The sequence below is a fragment of the Vicugna pacos genome, chromosome 5 (genome assembly GCF_048564905.1).
Source record: "Vicugna pacos chromosome 5, VicPac4, whole genome shotgun sequence".
Classification (NCBI taxonomy): Eukaryota; Metazoa; Chordata; class Mammalia; order Artiodactyla; family Camelidae; genus Vicugna; species Vicugna pacos.
In genome coordinates this window covers 62,741,611-62,760,866 of record NC_132991.1, presented here as the reverse complement: position 1 = coordinate 62,760,866, position 19,256 = coordinate 62,741,611, and the positions used below count along the sequence as shown (strand labels likewise).

The following is a 19,256-nucleotide window of genomic DNA, read 5'->3' as shown; positions in this document are numbered from 1 at the left end:
TTTTTTTCGTAAGGGTGGTTGACTGTCATTTGCTTCCTTTTATTTTATTTTTTTCATTTATCCTAAACAGGTGGCTTGCTTTGGTGAAGGTATTCATACAGCTTTCCTAAAGGCGATGCTTTCCACAGGGTTTAAGATACCCCAGAAAGGCATCCTGATTGGAATCCAGGTAAGTGGTGCGTGGCTGTGTGCATGCCTGTGGGCACATGCTGACAGTGGCTGGGGGAAAGCACTTTAATTGTGGTATAGAAGAGGGGAGATTTGTTTAAAGTTCCACTGCAGAGAACGACAACCTCTAGAAAGAATGGGCATTTGTTTTCTGCATGTTCTCTGATTTTTGCTGTTTTTCTACTGCAGCAGCTAATACAAATAAGTGAATAAACAAACAAATGAAAAACAGAAAGAGAAAGTCTTTAGGGAAGGGATATTTTTCCTGAAGGGGATCTCTTCTATTTCTTGGTTACATCTTTTTTTATGTATTTTTGCTTTCAGTTCTTCCTCTTTAGCTTCTGAACACAGGCTTTCCGTAAATTTGAGTCTTACCTCTTCTTTCTTTCTGTCTCTGTCTCTCTCTCTTGACTTTCCCTTTGACAGATCAGTCACGTCTATGGTATCCACTTTCCTGTCTGAAACTATCAACTTTAAATCTTTATCCTCAGCCATTCCATATTTCTCACAATCTGCTGGGTAACTCTATCTGGATGTCTTAAATTCAACACACCCCAAACTGAAGTCATATTATCCCCTCCTGACCTCTATTGCTTCCTTCCTTATAGTCATTCATTCACATTTCAATTTCTACTAAATGTCAGTGATTCAAAGTTGAAGAAGATATAGGCATTATTTGAGAAATTGTCTCAGTCCGATACGCCAACACTAATTGAGAGTTCTTAAAGGGCAGTGACTTAATGGGCTTGAGAAAGTCAGCACACCCCACAGTATACTTGAAATATTACTACTTAGTGAAGTCTTCTAAGTCAATGCAGGGTGAAATAATCATAAGTGGATATCTTCATCCAATGAAAAGGGCATTATTGCCTTATTATTGCAAGTCAAATGTAAATCTTAGGGCAAAATGGGAACCAGGAAACTCTTAATACTGTTTGGAATAATTATTGCGAGAATGTACAAACTGTTTGTTTATGCACTGCCTAAAAAATACTAGATGTTTCCCAACTGATCATTCACTTTCATTTGAGACTAGTAATTCTTGGAGACTATAAAAACAATAGATGATGTTGTATGTCACCCCTGCCATACTTTTAATAAGTTCAAACCCTGCATGGTTACATACAAATCAATAAAAATATAATTAGAGTAGTACCAGGTATTTTCAAGTCAGTGGATGGTTATCATAGATGCCGTCTCACTGGGGTGCCTTAATATCAGCAAATTAGACTCTGGAGACTGGCTGATAGTGGCTTTGAAGAAGTTTCTGCAGGGAGTAACTTGGGATTTTGCTTCATAAAGGTGCCAGAAGGGCGATGGTGAACAGTTAGAGCAGAGGCTAACAAGATGACTTGCAGTTGTGAAACTTAATGGTAGTTTAGAGACATTCTGCACCATATGAGAGACTCATCACATTATAAATGGGTATTAAGTATTATTAAGTCACAAGTCTGAGAGTATTTGCCCAACTTCCAGTTATGGCTTAAAGTTTAATGTGAGACCTGGGGGCATTCAGAGGAGACCATGCCCTTAGTCTCCATCCTCACAACTAATCATAACAGTGCTAACATTTAGAAATACCAGTTTAGGAAGGCAGTGATGTATAAAATTGTGCCTTGTTTGGTTCCAGTGCTGCAGGGAAATGTAAAGCAAAAATTAATTTGATCCCTAAGAAGCACTTGTGTGATTTTGGCATCAGTGAACAGATTTTTGCTTTGTAGGGAAAAAGAGGTTTTATAGGGGAAAAAAAGAGTCTTCTTAAAGCCATGAGGTTCTGTTCATTGAACTTCTACCTTTCAGTGTATTCTTTTTTAAACAAATCAATGTTCTAGCAGCTTCCTGAATTTTTGCAAAGAGCTTTCTCCCTGTGCATGAGTACATAATGTTAGAATTTAAATAGATATGTATTTTAATTACAAAATTTTAAATAGTGTATTTAAAGAAATATTTAATAAAATTATATTTGATAAAATATTTGCAGCTGTAGTAAAACTGATCATCAATACTCTAAGCCTCTAGAAATAGGCAAGAATCATTTTCTGACCTACTTTATATGGGAAGCAAAGAAAAACTGATGTCTCCAACAGTTAATGTATAATCCCTTCATTACTATGTGGAGGATTTTCATTTACAGTGATTTTGTAAAAAATGTGGAGTCATAAATTTAGCTGAACACTATGACACAATATACTAACCAGAAAGTTAAGAGTTATATAACTCACTGGGCATCTTTTTTAGTTAGAATGGGACCAAATCTAGTCTCAACTTTTTACCTAGGCTTCATAGCAACTGTGGATAAATTAATTAGAATTCCATATTTCAGCATACATTGTCCTTTAAAAGAATCACTTTATTTAACTTGTTTCCACTGGGCCAGAAGAAGTCATATAAACTTGTTCAAATATATAGAGTCAGAACTGGAGAGGACCTAAAATAGTATTGCTAATATATAAATGGGGATTAGGGCCAGTAAATACAAGAGAAGGTATTTAGTTATGTAATGCTGTACTAAGAAAGCAAGTCCACAACTGCATTTTGATTTCTTAGGATAATCATTCATTTCACGTGGTGCTGTGGAGAGCATTGGTAGCCAGCACTGTTGCAGTAATTTGCTTTATTATCCCTTCACGTATAAGTGGAGAGGATGGTCGGTCCCATTTATTTGAAGTGAAGGTTTTCTTTTCTCTTTATTGCCCCACCCTGATCCAGCTGCCTGCTATGAGTAGAAAGATTTACTTGAAGAAACCTTAGCTCTAATTTTTCACAACAAGTTGCAAGAGAAAATTGGGAGGTGGGGGAGAGAAATATGGAGCAAAGGCAAAAATGACTCAGAGCCAGGAAACATTTTTTTTTTACATTTTTATTGATTCATAATCATTTTACAGTGTTGTGTCAAATTCCAGTGTTCAGTACAATTTTTCAGTCATTCATGGACATATACACACTCATTGTCACATTTTTTTTCTGTGATTTATCATAACATTTTGTGTATATCTCCCTGTGCTATACAGTGTAATCTTGTTTATCTATTCTACAATTTTGAAATCCCAGTCTATCCCTTCCCACCCTCTACCCCGCGCCCCCCCCCACGTAACCACAAGTCTGTATTCTCTGTCCATGAGTCTATTTCTGTCCTGTATTTATGCTTTGTTTTTGTTTGTTTGTTTGTTTTTGTTTTTTAGATTCCACATATGAGCGATCTCATATGGTATTTTTCTTTCTCTTTCTGGCTTACTTCACTTAGAATGACATTCTCTAGGAGCATCCATGTTGCTGCAAATGGCATTATGTTGTCGGTTTTTATGGCTGAGTAGTATTCCATTGTATAAATATACCACATCTTCTTTATCCAGTCACCTGTTGATGGGAAATGTCTATTTTTTCTTATTATTGGTGGGTTAACACATATTTTAAATAGTAATTTAGTACTAGCAAGTATCAACCACTTCTTAACATTTAGTAGATCGTATGGGTGTGTTTGTGTGTGTGCACACATGCATGCATACAGGCTCATTGGTTTTATATCAGTTTTCCTAATTTTTATTTCTCTTCTCCTTCCCACCCTACTCCTTCACACATACACAAACACACACACACACACACACACCCTGTTTCTCCCCTCTCAAACTCAATCCTATAGTGAAATTACCGGGAAAGTCAGAAATATTCGTAACATTAATCTTGTATAACTAGGATTTAGGAAAAAAAAATCAAGATTTAGATTTTTGTCAAAGGATCCTTAATTTTGTTGTATGCACTGTGTCTCTATCAAGAGCTTTTGCATAGGTAGAGATACTAAAATAAGGAAGGGGTAATGCACATTTATGTGCCAACAAAATCATCTTTGATTTTCCTGAAATATTTCAAGCCTCTTTTCGCCCCATCAGGAGTTATTTTTAGTTGCTCTGAGTAGGCAATCTGCCTTGTTGTGAAATTTTCTGGAACACCCTTTAACAATAAATCACTCACTCTAGAGCAGATCGAGAGCTCTCGCTGTTTTTTCCCCTCTGATTGGGCTATTTAGTGATGCTTGTGGAGTGGAGAGAACCATCCTGACATCTGTGCTTCAGCGTTGCTCAGAAACACAAAGCAAGCATTTTACTTGAAGACAGACAACTCCAAGTGACATGAATAACCTTTCATCTTCAACACAGAATCATTAGGAACAACCATAGAGTTGTCAATCCAGACGTCCCTGTAGAGTCCACAGACATCACACAGTCTTAACTTAGCTTTCGGTTCTGTAGCCAGAAGTTGGATTAATGTGAAAATGATAATTGGAGGAAATATACATATATATACATGTGTATATATATATAAAGACTTTCTTTCATATAAACATTTTCCAGGAAATAAATCAGCTTGTACTTTTCACCTTTAGTAACAAATGGTTTCTTACCCAGGTATTTTCAATCAGCTATTAAATCTGGGGCTACTCAGATCCAAGCTGACAGCTGTAATTTCTTTTTGTAGAGAGGCTATTTTATGTGTCACAAGTGTTCAATACACGTTTGATAGAAGTTTATAATGTGACTATGAAAGCCAACACCCCAGACCAGAAGGCAGAGCAGTTCCCTGGCTGGGAACTGCCAATATTGTCATGTCAGATATTTATCTTTTCCACTTGGGGGACAGCATTGAAACAGCTCCATAATGAGGTTCTGACTGGTGTCTGCAGGTCTTAGAGGACTTGCTGACTTATTTTACTTTAAAATGGCAAAGAAAAAAAATTACATTCTAGTACTCCTCCCTCAAACTTTTTTTTTTCATAGTGACTTTGGCCAAGGTAATGCATCTTCACCTTGAATTACAAAATGAATGAAGGATGGTCCTCCTGTCCCCTCTTCCCTCCTGTTCATAAACTGAAGTGTGCTTCAGAATCACCTGGAGGGTTTGTTAAAATGCAGATTACTGAGACCCCACCCGGAGTCCCTGATTCCATAGATCTGGGGTGGGGCCCAGATTTTCATAATTTAAACAAACTCCCAGGTGCTGCTGGTTCTCTACGGACTACATTCTGAGAACTACCATGCTGGTGAAGTAGTATGTTAGAAAACTGGTTCAAAGTTACGTTATCACATGACCATACATTATTAGTGATTTTCTTTTGCTAGGGGCAAATGTGAGAGATCGAGAATAGTTCCTTCAGCGCATGATTAGTGTATCAGTTGGCCAATATGTGCTCATGGGTCAGCTTTATGTTGAGCCTCCTAACATGCTTGGCTTTTCCTAAAGTCTGCTCTGTATTTAGCAGAAGGTCGCGATGTGATGTTCCATATTAGGCGGGGAGGTTGACAAAATTCAGAAGCTCATAGAATATTTCATACGTATTTGCTGTGTTTCAAGGACTCTTAAAACATGAAGAAAACCTAAAATGCCATCTCATTCAGTCCCTGGCTTCCCAGCCAGAATCAAACTTGAATAAACGATCGTGCTCTTCCCCTGCCTAACCTGTTCTTAAGGAGGCTGCCGCGTACCTCATTGAACTGCCCTACTGGCGCTGAGGAACTCTCTGACTTTATACTTACTTGTTTTTTTATGTCTAGTCATGAGCTTCTTGCATCCAGGCCCATGTCTTCTTGTCGGGTCCTAAGTGGGGATAAAAAGCTGTTATCTTGGGCCTGGTTAGTTTGTGTTCTAGAAGACTGTCGCAAATAACCCCTCGCCTGCCTTAGTTTGGATTCATCCTGCTTCATTTATCTTTCCTATTTGTCACAGGTTTCCTCTCATAAAACAGCAGTTCTGGGATTGAGAGGGCCAGAATCTGAAAGAATTTTATATTTGAACATAGTCTTGGGGTCTTTTCCTGAGATATAGAGTTTTCCTCAAAAAGCCTCTGCAAGTAAATATTAGGAGGTTTAGTGGGCTGAACGTGATCAAAATTGTGTAAGGTTCTTGGTATGTTTTATCACAATTCTGTTTGTCTGAAATTCTGCAATAAGATTATATTCATGAAATAAAATATATATGTATATTTCAGATTCTTTTCCATTACAGTGCATTACAACATCTCCCTTTAATCTTTTTATTTTTTATTATTTATTTATTTTGGGGGGGAGGAAATTAGGTTTACTTATTTATTTTTAGAGGAGGTACTGGGGATTGAACCCAGGACCTTGTATATGGTAAGCATGCACTCTACCACGTGAGCTATGTCCTCCCCTTGCTCACATCCATGATTTTTTTCAACCATTTCTAATATGGTTTCTAATAGATTACAAAACAATTACTAAAAGTAACCAAATTCTGTCAAAGCAACAAATTATGTCATCTGTTTACAAACTTTTTACAGAGGAAAACAGCCAAAAAATTCTCGTTTGGGGAAGAATGGCTATGTTTCTAACTTTGCATGATTTTGCACCCTCTGTTTAGTTAGGTTACTCAGACACTCGTGTTAATGAGGCCAAGGTCAGAGACTGATCACTGGGTAGACCGCCGAGCTTTGTTTTCCTCCACCCTGACCACTGTCTTGCAAATACTGGCTTTTGGTCACAGGAGGGAGGTATGTTCAGAACTGGGGAACTCTGATGTCAATAGACAGTCCAGGGAAGGCAGGACCCAGAAACTAGATGGGTCCAGCTGGGGTTCTCTGAAGGGCACAGCAATGGACTCTTAAGAAAACATCTGAACAGTGAGATTGGACGTTAAGGAAGCCTGTCCGGAAGTAAAATGTATGTGAGGAGGAAGTTGGTTTGTATTGTTAAGTGTGATAGCCAGTAGAGGAACCCAGGCTTGGAAGCTAGGGTGCAGGGGCAGGAATCTAATCTCTGGGAGGCTGAAAAAAACAACTATCTTAATAATAATAATTAATATTTAATAAGAACTATTAATAGACGAGTAGTTGTGCTAAGGTACTGGACTAAGACCTCGGTAGGACTTACTCATCGAATACTCACAGCAACCCTGTGATGTGGACACTATTACTATTCCCATTTAACAGATGAAGAAAATACAGCACAGAGGGATCAAGTAAGTTGCTCAAGGTCACACAGGTTATCATGGAGCACCAAGAAGTAGGTGCACCATTATCCTTAATGGCTGTTTTATAAATGAAGAAATGGAGGCCCAAAGATACTAAGTTTTCATAGGAATGAATGGGAAAGCCAGGATTTGAAATGCAGCTTAGTGACCCCAGGACCCTTTCTTTCACTCTTTGCCTCGGAGTAAATGACTCTCATATGACTGACTTATTGTAGGGAGCTGTAAATGAACGAAGAGGACAGGGCCTCATTACTGAAGTGGAGTCTGAAGTTAGAATTCAGTAATTAGAACAGGTGGGACAGGCAGACATCCAGCAAGGCCAACATGGTGTTGGGCTCCTAATCCAGGTGACTTTAAAGTCTCCCTGACCAGGAAAAGAGTCTGTCCGGAAGTGGGGTGGAGCTGATGCTACAGGCGAAGTGGATTAAATAGAAAGTGAAGAAATTTAAGGAGTAAAAATAAGACAGTAGAAAGCAAGACAATGTGAATGGAATTTCATCTATATTGGGAAATAAGAGCTTATACTCCCTATAGGAAGACAAAATGATAAAAAAAATTGTCATCTTTGAATAGAAAACCCCTGGCAACCCATGGCATTACCTTCTATGACATGAGAAATACCATGTCATGAGACTAAATAACTAAGATGTGTATTTGGAAAGTGAATTTTGTTAAATCCCTTTAATTTCAGCAATCATTCCGTCCAAGATTCCTTGGTGTGGCTGAACAGTTACACAATGAAGGCTTCAAGGTATGTGATATTATTTTTTTTAAGTTCTCTGTCAGCATTCTATCCCCTAAAAAGAATCTTAGGGACTGAAATAGTCCAAAATGTGATCCTTCCACCTGAAAGGTGTAACTACCTTGAAAGTTTCAAGATTTCAATGGAATAAAATCATTAGAAAGACTAGTTTTAAGTTTTAACAAAATTACTACAAACTCCAAAGAATTTGCCAACTAAATAAAACCTTAGGGAGTTTGGCGTGTACAGAATTGGGAGAAAGTTTTAATGCATTCCATATATTTTTCCCTTTTTCCTTTTCATGCTTCCATATGAAGTCATAGTTTCCAGCTGTTACAGTCACAGGCAAAACTTCTTTGCCGTAAATATCTCCACACAAAGCCTGGTTCTGTAAAACAGAATGATTCCCAAGGCTCCGGGTAGGTCTGTGCTCATGAGGCTTTGTTGGCCTGATAACAGTGAATTCCCAGCCATCAGTAATTCTTTATTTTTCTCCTCTACAAAAGCAGTTACAGTTGAGGTTATTAAGTGTTTTCTTACTGCAAATATTTAAAAATTATTTAACATGCCCACGACTCCAGATACTGAGTCCAAATCTCCGTTCACGAGATGCAACGTTGAATGGCATCTCCTATTCACCAGTTTTCTTCTGCTCTGAGTTTTAAATGACAGTGTGTCCCAGTAGGCTTCTTCGATCCATGCAAGCTTTCCCCATGATACAATAACCGACTTTTCCATTTTAAACGCAGCTCTTTGCCACGGAAGCCACGTCAGACTGGCTCAATGCCAACAACGTCCCTGCCACCCCAGTGGCGTGGCCGTCTCAAGAAGGACAGAATCCCAGCCTGTCTTCCATCAGAAAGTAAGAACTAGGCAGAGTTTCCTGAGATAACAAAATAAATGGAGGATTAACTTTGGGAATTAGTATGATAGATAAAGTCTTCCAAAAGTTCTCTTAGTCAACCAACTTAAAAAGAGTAAATTTGTGAATGATAGTAAAGCTTTATTCTTGTGAACTTCACTATTACTATAAAACACTATGCCATATGTGTACATGGTGACATGTAGCATCTTTCAGAATACTTCCTGGTAAGGATCCTTTCCTTGACTGGCACCAAGTTCTCAGGATGAGAACTATGGGCATGAAGAGTGCAACACAGCACTTTGTATTTTGCGTCAACCTTCTGTTGTCCATATACGTGTATGGCAAGTGTAAGATTGACCAGCTGCACTTCCCTGCGGTTGTGCATCAATGAACCAATTTATGGAGGACTTGCTACATGCAGGACACTGTGGGGAGTGCTATAATAACGTCATCTGTAGAATTACCTAATTCCTATTCTTTAATCAGGTTGGTTATTAAGCCTTAGTATACATCATCATTGGGTTTTGTAAAACATTATTTCAGCGCCATGTAAGCCTCAGGAACACCATTACATCAATACTTCTAGAACTATGTGGCATAGGTACCTAGGAGATCATTCTCATTTGCTCCAGGATTTAACAGCCTGCTGAACAGCTAGGTCATACCAAATTCTATGTGATATACTATTTCTTAGGGCTCTTAAGAAAGTAACCTACAAATCCTTATCAAAGTGATTTAAAAAAAAAGGCCAAATTGTTCAGAACTTAGTAGACTTCCAGTGATGCTATGAGCCCTTGTTTAGGGCTTTGTAAAACAATAATTAGCCTGCTTCCTGTCTCTGACATTTCAGCGTCTCCTAGTGTGTGTAGCAGCCCAGCAACAGAACGTGAAATGGCTGAATTCTAAACCAGACGACTTGTATTTTCAAACCATCAGCTGAAGCCCAGGGAAGCAGGCAGTGAAGGAGTTAATCTGGGAGAGGGAGTGTGAGGGTGGAATGGCCTTCAATGCTGGAGGAATCACCTCCTTGTAAAATAATTATCAAATCCCCAACGCTTGCTATGGACAGATAGCATTTTAAAGAGAAAACAAATGTTTCTTTCTGATTAGTTAGACATTCACCAGAATTCTTTCAAAAATACAATACAAAATTATAACCCCTAAATGTGTGTAATTTGGACATTTACTTAGGAACAGAGGAGGGCAGGTGTCAGTCAGCTCAGTATGGCATTGTCTTGGATGGCTGAGTAATTTACGTCAGTATTTTAAAACTAATTGTAAAATATATATAGTCCCCTATAAGCTTGTGTTTATTTTGTTTATTCTTCTAGATTGATTAGGGACGGCAGCATTGACCTGGTAATTAACCTCCCAAATAACAACACTAAATTTGTCCACGACAATTACGTGATCCGCAGGACAGCTGTTGACAGTGGAATTGCCCTCCTCACTAATTTCCAGGTGTGTTCTTTTCCTCCACGGTAGCCCACGTGAGGATTTTAATTTCTGTGCCTCCCTTAAGAGTGGCTCTCCCTCCACGTGCCTCTCTGTTCTCCCCTTCTTGTAACTTTGGGAGTGGGGACAATTTTCTAAATCGAATCTAAAATAATGGTCTATTATGGTAGGTCGTGGCCCAATTGAGACAGCTGGTGACTGAGCAGTTGAGATAATCATAAGCTGTGGAAAGCCCTGGTTCTCTCATTACCCCTACGATTATCCTTTAAGTAAAAGGTGTGCGGCATGGAATAAAGACACAATTTTATTCCATTGTTCCTAAATGAAGGCCACTGTGTAAAAGCAACAGGTTAATGATCATTGAAGATCCAGATACAGTGAAAGCATGTGTCCAATTCGTAGGCAGTGATTGCAGGAGGTACGTTCAGTTCTACCTGGACGTGACCCACCAAATTTATCACAAGGAGAAGAACCATTTGCCAAGACTCATTACTTTCTGCCCATCCTATTTTACCCCTTTGCCTGAGTCAGTTTTAATCCCCGTGCAGGGGGTAGGGGAAAATAAACTTATTCATGTTGAGGTCTGAGATGCAGGAGAAAGTCCCCATTAAATAAAAATGTTTGGGTCTTTCATCCCATGCCCCTTTGAAAACTGGGAACAGAAACTTGACTTTTCATTCTGGCTGCATTAAACATTCACTTTCATATCGTATGCGTTGCTAAGATTCCTACCCTTATGTTTTCAGGTGACCAAACTTTTTGCAGAAGCTGTGAAGAAATCTCGCAGTGTGGACGCCAAGAGTCTCTTCCACTACCGGCAGCACAGTGCTGGAAAAACGGTCTAGGAAAACACATGTCCCTTCTCCATCCTCAAATCAACCCAAGCCCCTTTTTCTCTCAACGAACTGACTGCCCACTCTCTTTCCCAGAGATGAATACTGACATCAGACTTTATTGCAGTTTACTTAGTTATGCCTCCAGATTCTTTTCTTTCACAATTAAATGGTCAGTCACTTTTTGGAAACCTCACTTAGAGAGTCCTTCCTGAGAAACTTGTTCTTCGCGAGAATTCCTTTATCTACTAATGCCTTGTTTTTGGTGGGCTAAGCTTCCCAAGTGCGTCTTTGCAGCTAATGTTTCATGGTGCTGATTAATGATGATCAAGGTAGAAAAAGTCGCCGCTCTGTCTTCTGAACTCTTTCTATATATATTTTACAGACACTACTGTCATTGTTTTTAAGCAGCATCTGCCACGCTCAGGACACTTTAACAAGGCAGAATACTATAAAAATTGTTAACGTGCAGTATGGATTTAATTTATGAACTCCTTCATCGTGACGTTTGTGTATTGCTTCTTTTTAATAATCATTCTATCTGGCTCATCCAGGAATATCATTATCTCCTCCCACAGGGCTGAATTCGAGAAGTGTGACAGAGGTCTCTAAAGTATGGATTTTTTTAAAGGACACTGGTTTGCAGTTTTGTGTTTTGTAGTATGTCAGCAGATGGTGGATACCGCTGAGGTGGTTTTATTCTTGTTTTTCTTTGGATTTTTAACCTGAGCCAAGTGAATTCTTCAGATTTATGCCATCTCTGCTGCCTGCTCCCCCTTCCTGCCAACTGTGGAATAACTCGGAAGTTATGTTCATCCCTTCAGATTATAGATTCTGTTGATCTACTGAGTCCCACACTGCAATGTGACTTTTCCGCATTTTAAGCACAAGGCGCTCATTCCTTCTACATACGGAAAAGTCCTTCCTACTGGGCAGCCTTTGTCGCTTTTAAACTTTTTGTGATATAAGTGCTCTAATTCTGAACTTTTAAATAAAATATTACTAAGAGGCAAGACACCTGTATTCTTGCATTTCTTGACTCATTTATTTTTGCATTGATACATAAAATCTGTTCGCTTCTCTGATGCAAAGGGGTTTGAGGCTAGTATTGTGTCTTTTTTTTCTTTTTCTATACGAAGTCATATAAGGTATGAGCAAATTAAAAATAATGAAGTTTAAATTGTTACATTTTTTTCCTTCTCCTGCCCCTTGCTTGTAAATCTCACTTAAAAAATTACTATCTTTTTGTGTAGTTTTATATTACCTTTGATCTGGATCCTCTCAAATACATAGTTACAATCACACCCTTACCAAAGATTGCCAAACATATATAATAAATTAACCTTCTAAAAAGTGTCCTGCATAGCACAGAGAAAAGTACTTACACCCAGTCAGAGGCTGACCCATGTTTTCTGATAATGCTGATGGCCATGTGACACCATGTCCCAGAAATACCACCTAGAACGGGATTTGTGAAGTTTCTAAGATAATGAGGACATAATAGCTTTTTTATCCCTCCTCTTGATATGGATCTACATGAAGGCTTTTCAGATTCATTTTCTCCTTCTTTCCCCCTTGTAATCACTGTGGTTGAGACCTTTATTTCTTCTTCCCCACAATATTATATTAATGTGTTCTCGGATCATCCATTGGTTCACCTGAACATATTTAATGAGTTTCTGTAATTTTGGGTGTAGAATATGCTATGACCCCTCCTACTCGTATTATTCTAGTACTTTTCTGATATTACATTACTTTACTATATTACAGCACCACCGTACCACTATTATAAGAAATAACCAACATTATGGCATACCTGCTATTCCTCAAGCAGTTCTAAGTCACTTAGATGACTTAACTCATTTAATCCTCAAAATATCTCTAGGACGAGGTACTGTCATCTCCAGATTATAAAGAAAGAACCTGAAGCATACAGAAGTTAAGCAACATGCCCAGGTTAACACAAAATGCAGTTTCATTTTTTAAAATCTTGTATTCTAATGAAGACAGACATGTAAAAAAGTCATTTCTTACAGTGAAGAGAGTACTTCACTTGCTTGTGAAGATCAGGGAGAGGCTTTTCTGGGGAGCTGGCCTCAGGTGTTGTCTTGCACAGTGTGTTACAGTCCCCCAGGTAGGTTAGAGGGTAAGTACATTCATCTGAGGAAGTCACAAGCAGACTGGTCTACCTGGAGCTCAAGGCAGGTGTGGAGAGAAAGGGCTAAGGGCAGAGGTTGAGCCTGACATCTTAGCTGTGCATGTTTAAACCCCATAGAAGTTTTAAAACTTTTAATTTGGAAATAATTGTGGACTAAAAAATTGTAAAAATAAAAATAGTACAACCTTTACCCAGATTTACCTATTGGTAATATTTTATCCAATTTCATTTATTATTGCTCAATCTGTTCTCTATCAGTCAATCTATCACCTATCTCTCTGTCTAAACACACACATATAAACACTCAGAGGAAGAGAAAAATTACACTTTGATTAAAAGTACACTGCTAGTGACCAATTTAGAAATGTAACTCATAATTTGAAAAAAATAGAATTGCTTGCTGAGGGTGCCAAAAGTTTAAAGCAATAGTTAAAGTTTTGTATTGTGGAAATTTAATAAAGGCTCTCAATATTTATATTAATTTGAACAGGATATTTGTAAAATAGAGTAAAATGATAAAAGTAATAATAATTAATCAAGCAGCACTGTTTCTAAATAATCCCTATATTTTTGTTCCTGAAATAAAAGATCTTTGGAAAACAGAAGACACTATACACTCTCTCCATGGTGCTGAAAGTGAAATTATATTAATTTTTGTTTCTGTTACCTTTGTGTTTACTAACGTTCCAAACTTTAAGAAGAATTAAACATAAGTAAATAACACATTCAAGTTTTGATTGGAGGAGGGAAATGCAAGAAAATGAAAGTAAATTTGTGTTCAGATTTGGCAAGTCTTTGTCCTTTTGGAACATTTTTATTCTTCTCTATAAACAGTTTAACACATTTTAAAATGTCTGAATCTGTTATATATCACAGGTGAAGACAACATAGGGGTTATGCCTGTAGAACTGATTAGAAATCGAAGTAGCTTTTTCCATGCTGAGGACTCAATAGCATGCGAGGAGGACCAGCCCTGCTGGGTGGGGTGGAAAGGAGCTCAGGCAGCTTGTGAAATGAAGAAGAAAAAAGGGTTAAAGAATGATCCGGTTAGAGATTTAGAATTTTATGGCTTTGGAAAGGTTAGTAGAATATTTTAACTGCACTTCTGTCAAACTTTCCTCTTAAACAGCCTTCCTACGGGAAACTTTTAAAAACAGCTACTACATTCATTTGTCTCAACAGCTGCAGGTACTTGAACCTAAGCGTCTACAGTGTCCACAGCCTCCTCAACAATGGAAGTGGAAATTATCAGAGAAACAAACCGGGGCTGAACGTGGCTGAGTGCTCTGTAATTACACACCAGCATTACCATTTGGCTGCTGGGGTGGCCCCCCCGCCGGCACAGGTGCTATAAATGCTCACATACACCCAATCAGATCCACAAGGACCTTTCATTACCTATCATTTGAGACACCCTTAGCTTGAAAAAACTAGCGTAACTTTATTCCTTTCCCTTCTTTCTCTTACTGCTTCTTATTTTCCTTTGTTCTTATATATAAAACTTCTGTTTTTCCTAATGAATATTACTGTGCTGCTATTTTATGAGATGCTGTTGCAATTGGTGAGCATGAGGGGAATGTGGCAGGAGGAAGAATGTCTATCCTTCTCCTGAGTGGCTCCCTGGGCTCTGTGAAAAATTGGCAATAATTGTCCCTACTTTTTCTCTTGTGCATAATGTAGGGTTCATGGGTTCCAGAAAGAGACTTTAAGTACCTACAGCTGTTGAGATCAATTCAGTGATGGGGGAAAAAAAAAAAAAAACCTTCAGCAAGTCAAAATTAGCACCATTTGTGAGTGTTCCTTGTTGCTAAAAGATCATTTTTTGAGTCTTTACAACTTTCATTTTATAAAGGATTTGTATTCACAAAGAAAACTATTAATTGTTGACCAAAACAAAAAACAGGCTTTTCTGGTAAAGGTTCGCTTTCTCTTTCTTGAAACTACTAGCCTAGCTAATTATTTCTTTAAGGTGTTTCCTAGAAGAAATACACAAACCCCAGAGAAGTCTTTTGTTCATCAAAGGAAGCAATACCAGCAGTCTCAAAAAAAAAAAAAAAAAAGTCAAAGATGCTATGTTCCCAAATGACAATTTCCCACACAAAGCTTAGTGCTATTGGCAGCCACAAGGAAGACAGACAAGATATCAATATGCAGAAAAGAGAGTCCAAAAGCACAAAACATATTATTAGAAAAGTGAAATAACTTGAAAATGTATGTATTTTATTAATAAAAATACATTCTCATATCCCGTGTCTAGATAACTATATTTTCCCTTCTGAAATTCAAGTGCATTCAGTAATCGTCTTGAGTCTCTGATCTACCTGCCTATGCAAGATCCTAAAGATGAAATATGGCAGGGCTTTGAGGTAATTAGCATAACAGAAATATTCTGCTAAGTGTTTTCCATAATCCTGCACAAATTTCCACATAAAATGTTGCAAATGAAATTTATATGGAAGAATTTAATTAGACTGTAACATTTATTTTAATCTCTCCGTTCAAGAAAATTTACATATGGATCCTTTTTAAAGAATGTTTTCTAATTAAATTGAAGACGTAATGTCATATTATTTACCAGGTTTGATATACTTTCTTTCCACTCATAATTAAAATATATAGGGAGCTACAGGGGAAAAATGGTATTGTTGCAGTTAAGATGTGAGAGAGTAGGAGGTTTAGGATTTTTTTTTAAACCACAAGGCACAAGTATTTGATGTAAATGAGGCTCATGCTTTATTTGTTATTTCAAAATAAGATAAAGCAATACTGAATTGACTTTCTCAACAGTGAAGGGGCCTCCCGAGCGAAAGAATTACCTTGTGCTAAATTTGTCATTACCTGCCTTGGGGTACTATGTGAAGTGCTGTTTTCCACAGAAGTAACTCATTCGTGCTAGCGTCCAGTTCTCTTGAAATCTGTGCATCTCTGGGGCCCTCGGAATTTATGAATGTAAACACCTGGTACTTTGTAGACTGAGTCATCAGGGAGTGGTGCCTGGCTTACCCTATTTGAGTGTTGCTATGCTCATCTCTCTGGAAACCTATTTTCAGAAGGACATGAAACACAGTTCTTTGGCTTCCATATTTGTACTAATGTCCATATGACAAAGATGCTTTTAATCAATGATGGTTTTCTTTGATCCAATGAGGTTACTCCACTGTAAATAATTGCAGATCATCTCAGTACCCATTTTCTTCAACCTGAAACCTAGAGATGAGCGAATCGCAAGTCTCTGATACTTATACGGGTCTATGGAAGGTAGGGACATGTTTGTCTTATTGACTGTTACATCCGTGTTATCTAAATTATAACAGATGTTCAAAACTATTGAATCTGAAGGGAGGGTATAGCTCAGTGGTGGAGTGCATGCTTAGCACGCATGAGGTACTAGGCTCAATCCCCAGTACCTCCATTAAATAAATAAACAAATAAATAAATAAATAAACCAAACAGATTACACCCCCCCCACAAAAAAGCCCCACAAAAAACAGAAATAAAAAGAAATAAAATTCAATAGCTATTTAAAAAAATAACTATTGAATCCATAGAATTTTGATTCTAAAAATGATTGTGGTAAGAAGTGTTTGACCAGAATGATCACGTTCCCATCCTCCCTTTGAGTTACAGGTTCCCATCTCCTCCCTCAGCTACAGGGACCTTGATCCAGTTTACACTGGGCCCCAGTCTTTTTTTTCACTCTTCATATATTCAGGAGGCTGGAGAATCTGTAAAGAAAATCCTATAAACATTAATTTGCCAAAATCTTCAATCAACATTTTACTCAAGAACATCACAGATCAATAAAATTCTCTTTGATCTTAGTTATTGTTTCGGTAAACTTGTGTATTTCTCTACAGCCATGGTATTAAATAAGCATGTATTTACCAACCCCTCAAAGCTGTATTTCATCTATACCTTCCTTTATTCTTTTTCCATTGTAGTTTGTTCATGACCACTTACCATTCCTTTTTCATCTTTTTAATTGCCTATTATAGAATATTTCACAAGGAATATTCATACAAATCTATTTTTGGTAGAAAATAGACAATTTAGGAGTGTGTAGTTTTTTTGTATATAAGGTCTCTGTATCAGTTTTCTTTAGCCCTTTGTGGCTTACATTTATTCATTAATTTCACAGCATTTATTGAGCATCTATAAATAAAATGGAGTAGATTTGGACTTATGAAGCTTACAGTGTATTGGTGAATGCAGAGAGTTAAAAAAAAACCATCATAACAGGGTTTGGTGAATGCCGTAGTAAGGGAAGTGTAGGGGCTTTATGAACACACGCCTGGGGCAGATTAGGGCAGGCTTCCAGAAAGGAGTAACAGCTAAGCTGGTACCCAAGGGATAAATAAGAATTTGCCAGGTGAAGAAGCGTGGTGTGTTCTACAGGGTGTCTGCACAGTGAAAATAATGTGCATGAAGACCCCGAGGCAAGGAAAACATACTACTTTTGAAGAATGGAAGGAAGCTGTATGACTGGAGCATCGCACATGCACAGTTGATGTCTAGGGAAACAGCACAGACTAAACCCAAAGTGCCCTGTAAGCCATGTTAAGGAATTTGAACACTTTGCTAAGGATAACGGGAAGCTGTTGAAGTTTTAAGTTAGAAGACGACATGATTACTCTAGTATTCTGGAAAAATTCACTCTGACTGCAGAATGGAGAATGGATTGAATGAACCAGGCTTGGCATCAGAGAGACAAGTCAAGAGGCTAATGCAATGATCTGATCCAGGATAGAGAGAGAGGGAGAGAGAGAGAAAGAAGAATCACTTGGACTAGAATAGTAAAGAGAAAGCAATTTGAAGAATGATGTCTTTGGGAGGAAAAACTGTCATGGTGTGTTTGGATGAGTGAAAGGGTTGCTCAGATCCAGAATTCCTCCTTTGCCTGCACAAATAGGTGCGAGGTCATGTGATATCTTTGGCACCAGTGAACCTGGGAGTTAGAGCAGTTTTATATTTGAAAATGACAAGTTCTGTTTTAGACACATAAGTTTCAAGTGTCCATGAGAAGCAGAATGGAAATGGTGTATAGTCAGTGGTTAAAAGCCAAACTTTGGAGCTTTGAATCCAGGCTTGGACACTCAGTAGCTCTGTGATCCTGAGTAGATTATTTAAATTTTTCACATTTCAGTTTTTCATGTAAAATGGGAACAATAATACCTATTCATAGAATTATTGTGATGGTAAAATTGAGAAAACGTAAATTAGGTACTTCAAATAGTGCTAGGTATATAGTAATTGCTATGCTAAGTGGTAGCCATTATTATTATTGTTGTTGTTTTGTTATGGAACATCTAAATGGAGATGTCTAGCAGGCAATTGTATATTGAGTTTTAAGATTGGATAGAGAGCGGTTATAAGTAGGTACATATCTTGTTAAATATCTATTCTGGAGGGAAAAGAGCCTTAAAAAGGGGATGTTCTAATAGCCACCACTGAGCTCTTTGTGATATAATAGTGAAATTCATGCAATGTTAAAATGTTTAGAGATCTCTGAATAAAAATGTATTCTAGGAAGACAATATTGCAAATTGATATTTTTCTTGATTGATGAGAAAATGTATTTCAGTGTCATATTATACTGCTTAGACTAAGATGAAAAGTTTTAATATTCTGCTAATCAGATTAACCCAATTTAAAATAACTTTGATATATCCATCAGAAATAATATGATCATATTGAACAAAACCATGAAATTACAAAGAGTAATTTAGGTGCACAGATCTGGATTTCTGGAATGAGCTCAATGACAGCTAGGCAGACAGTTTCTCTGTGTGCTGGGGTTGGACATCATACTTACTCACACTGTGACATGGGCTGCCTATGATTTGTGACTATAATTTGCTGGGAAGTGTGGTTACTTTGATTTGAAGGTTTTGATTATGATAGAATTCGTCCTGAATGAGCCCAAATGGAATCTGGATGTTTATGGGCAGGAGCGATGGCATATTGTAGTAGCTGGTATCAGACAAGCCACACAAGTGTTTATGGGCATCAGCTGAGTGTCAGGGCCACTGCTGCTTTAGGCTGAAGGATAATAGT

At 37.8% G+C, this 19,256-nt stretch overlaps 1 protein-coding gene across 2 annotated transcripts in view; it reads left to right on the top strand.

Annotated features, from left to right (window-relative positions):
- The window catches only part of CPS1 (carbamoyl-phosphate synthase 1), a 164,691-nt gene extending 153,451 nt beyond the window's left edge, over positions 1-11,240 (top strand). For both annotated transcript variants that reach the window (XM_072961338.1, XM_006205255.4), the window contains 5 exons: positions 71-169; positions 7,841-7,900; positions 8,641-8,753; positions 10,088-10,217; positions 10,958-11,240. In XM_072961338.1, coding sequence (XP_072817439.1) covers positions 71-169; positions 7,841-7,900; positions 8,641-8,753; positions 10,088-10,217; positions 10,958-11,056 — 501 coding nt within the window. In that variant the 3' untranslated portion in view covers positions 11,057-11,240. The remainder of the gene's footprint in view (positions 1-70; positions 170-7,840; positions 7,901-8,640; positions 8,754-10,087; positions 10,218-10,957) is intronic.
- Positions 11,241-19,256: the final 8,016 nt, after the last annotated feature.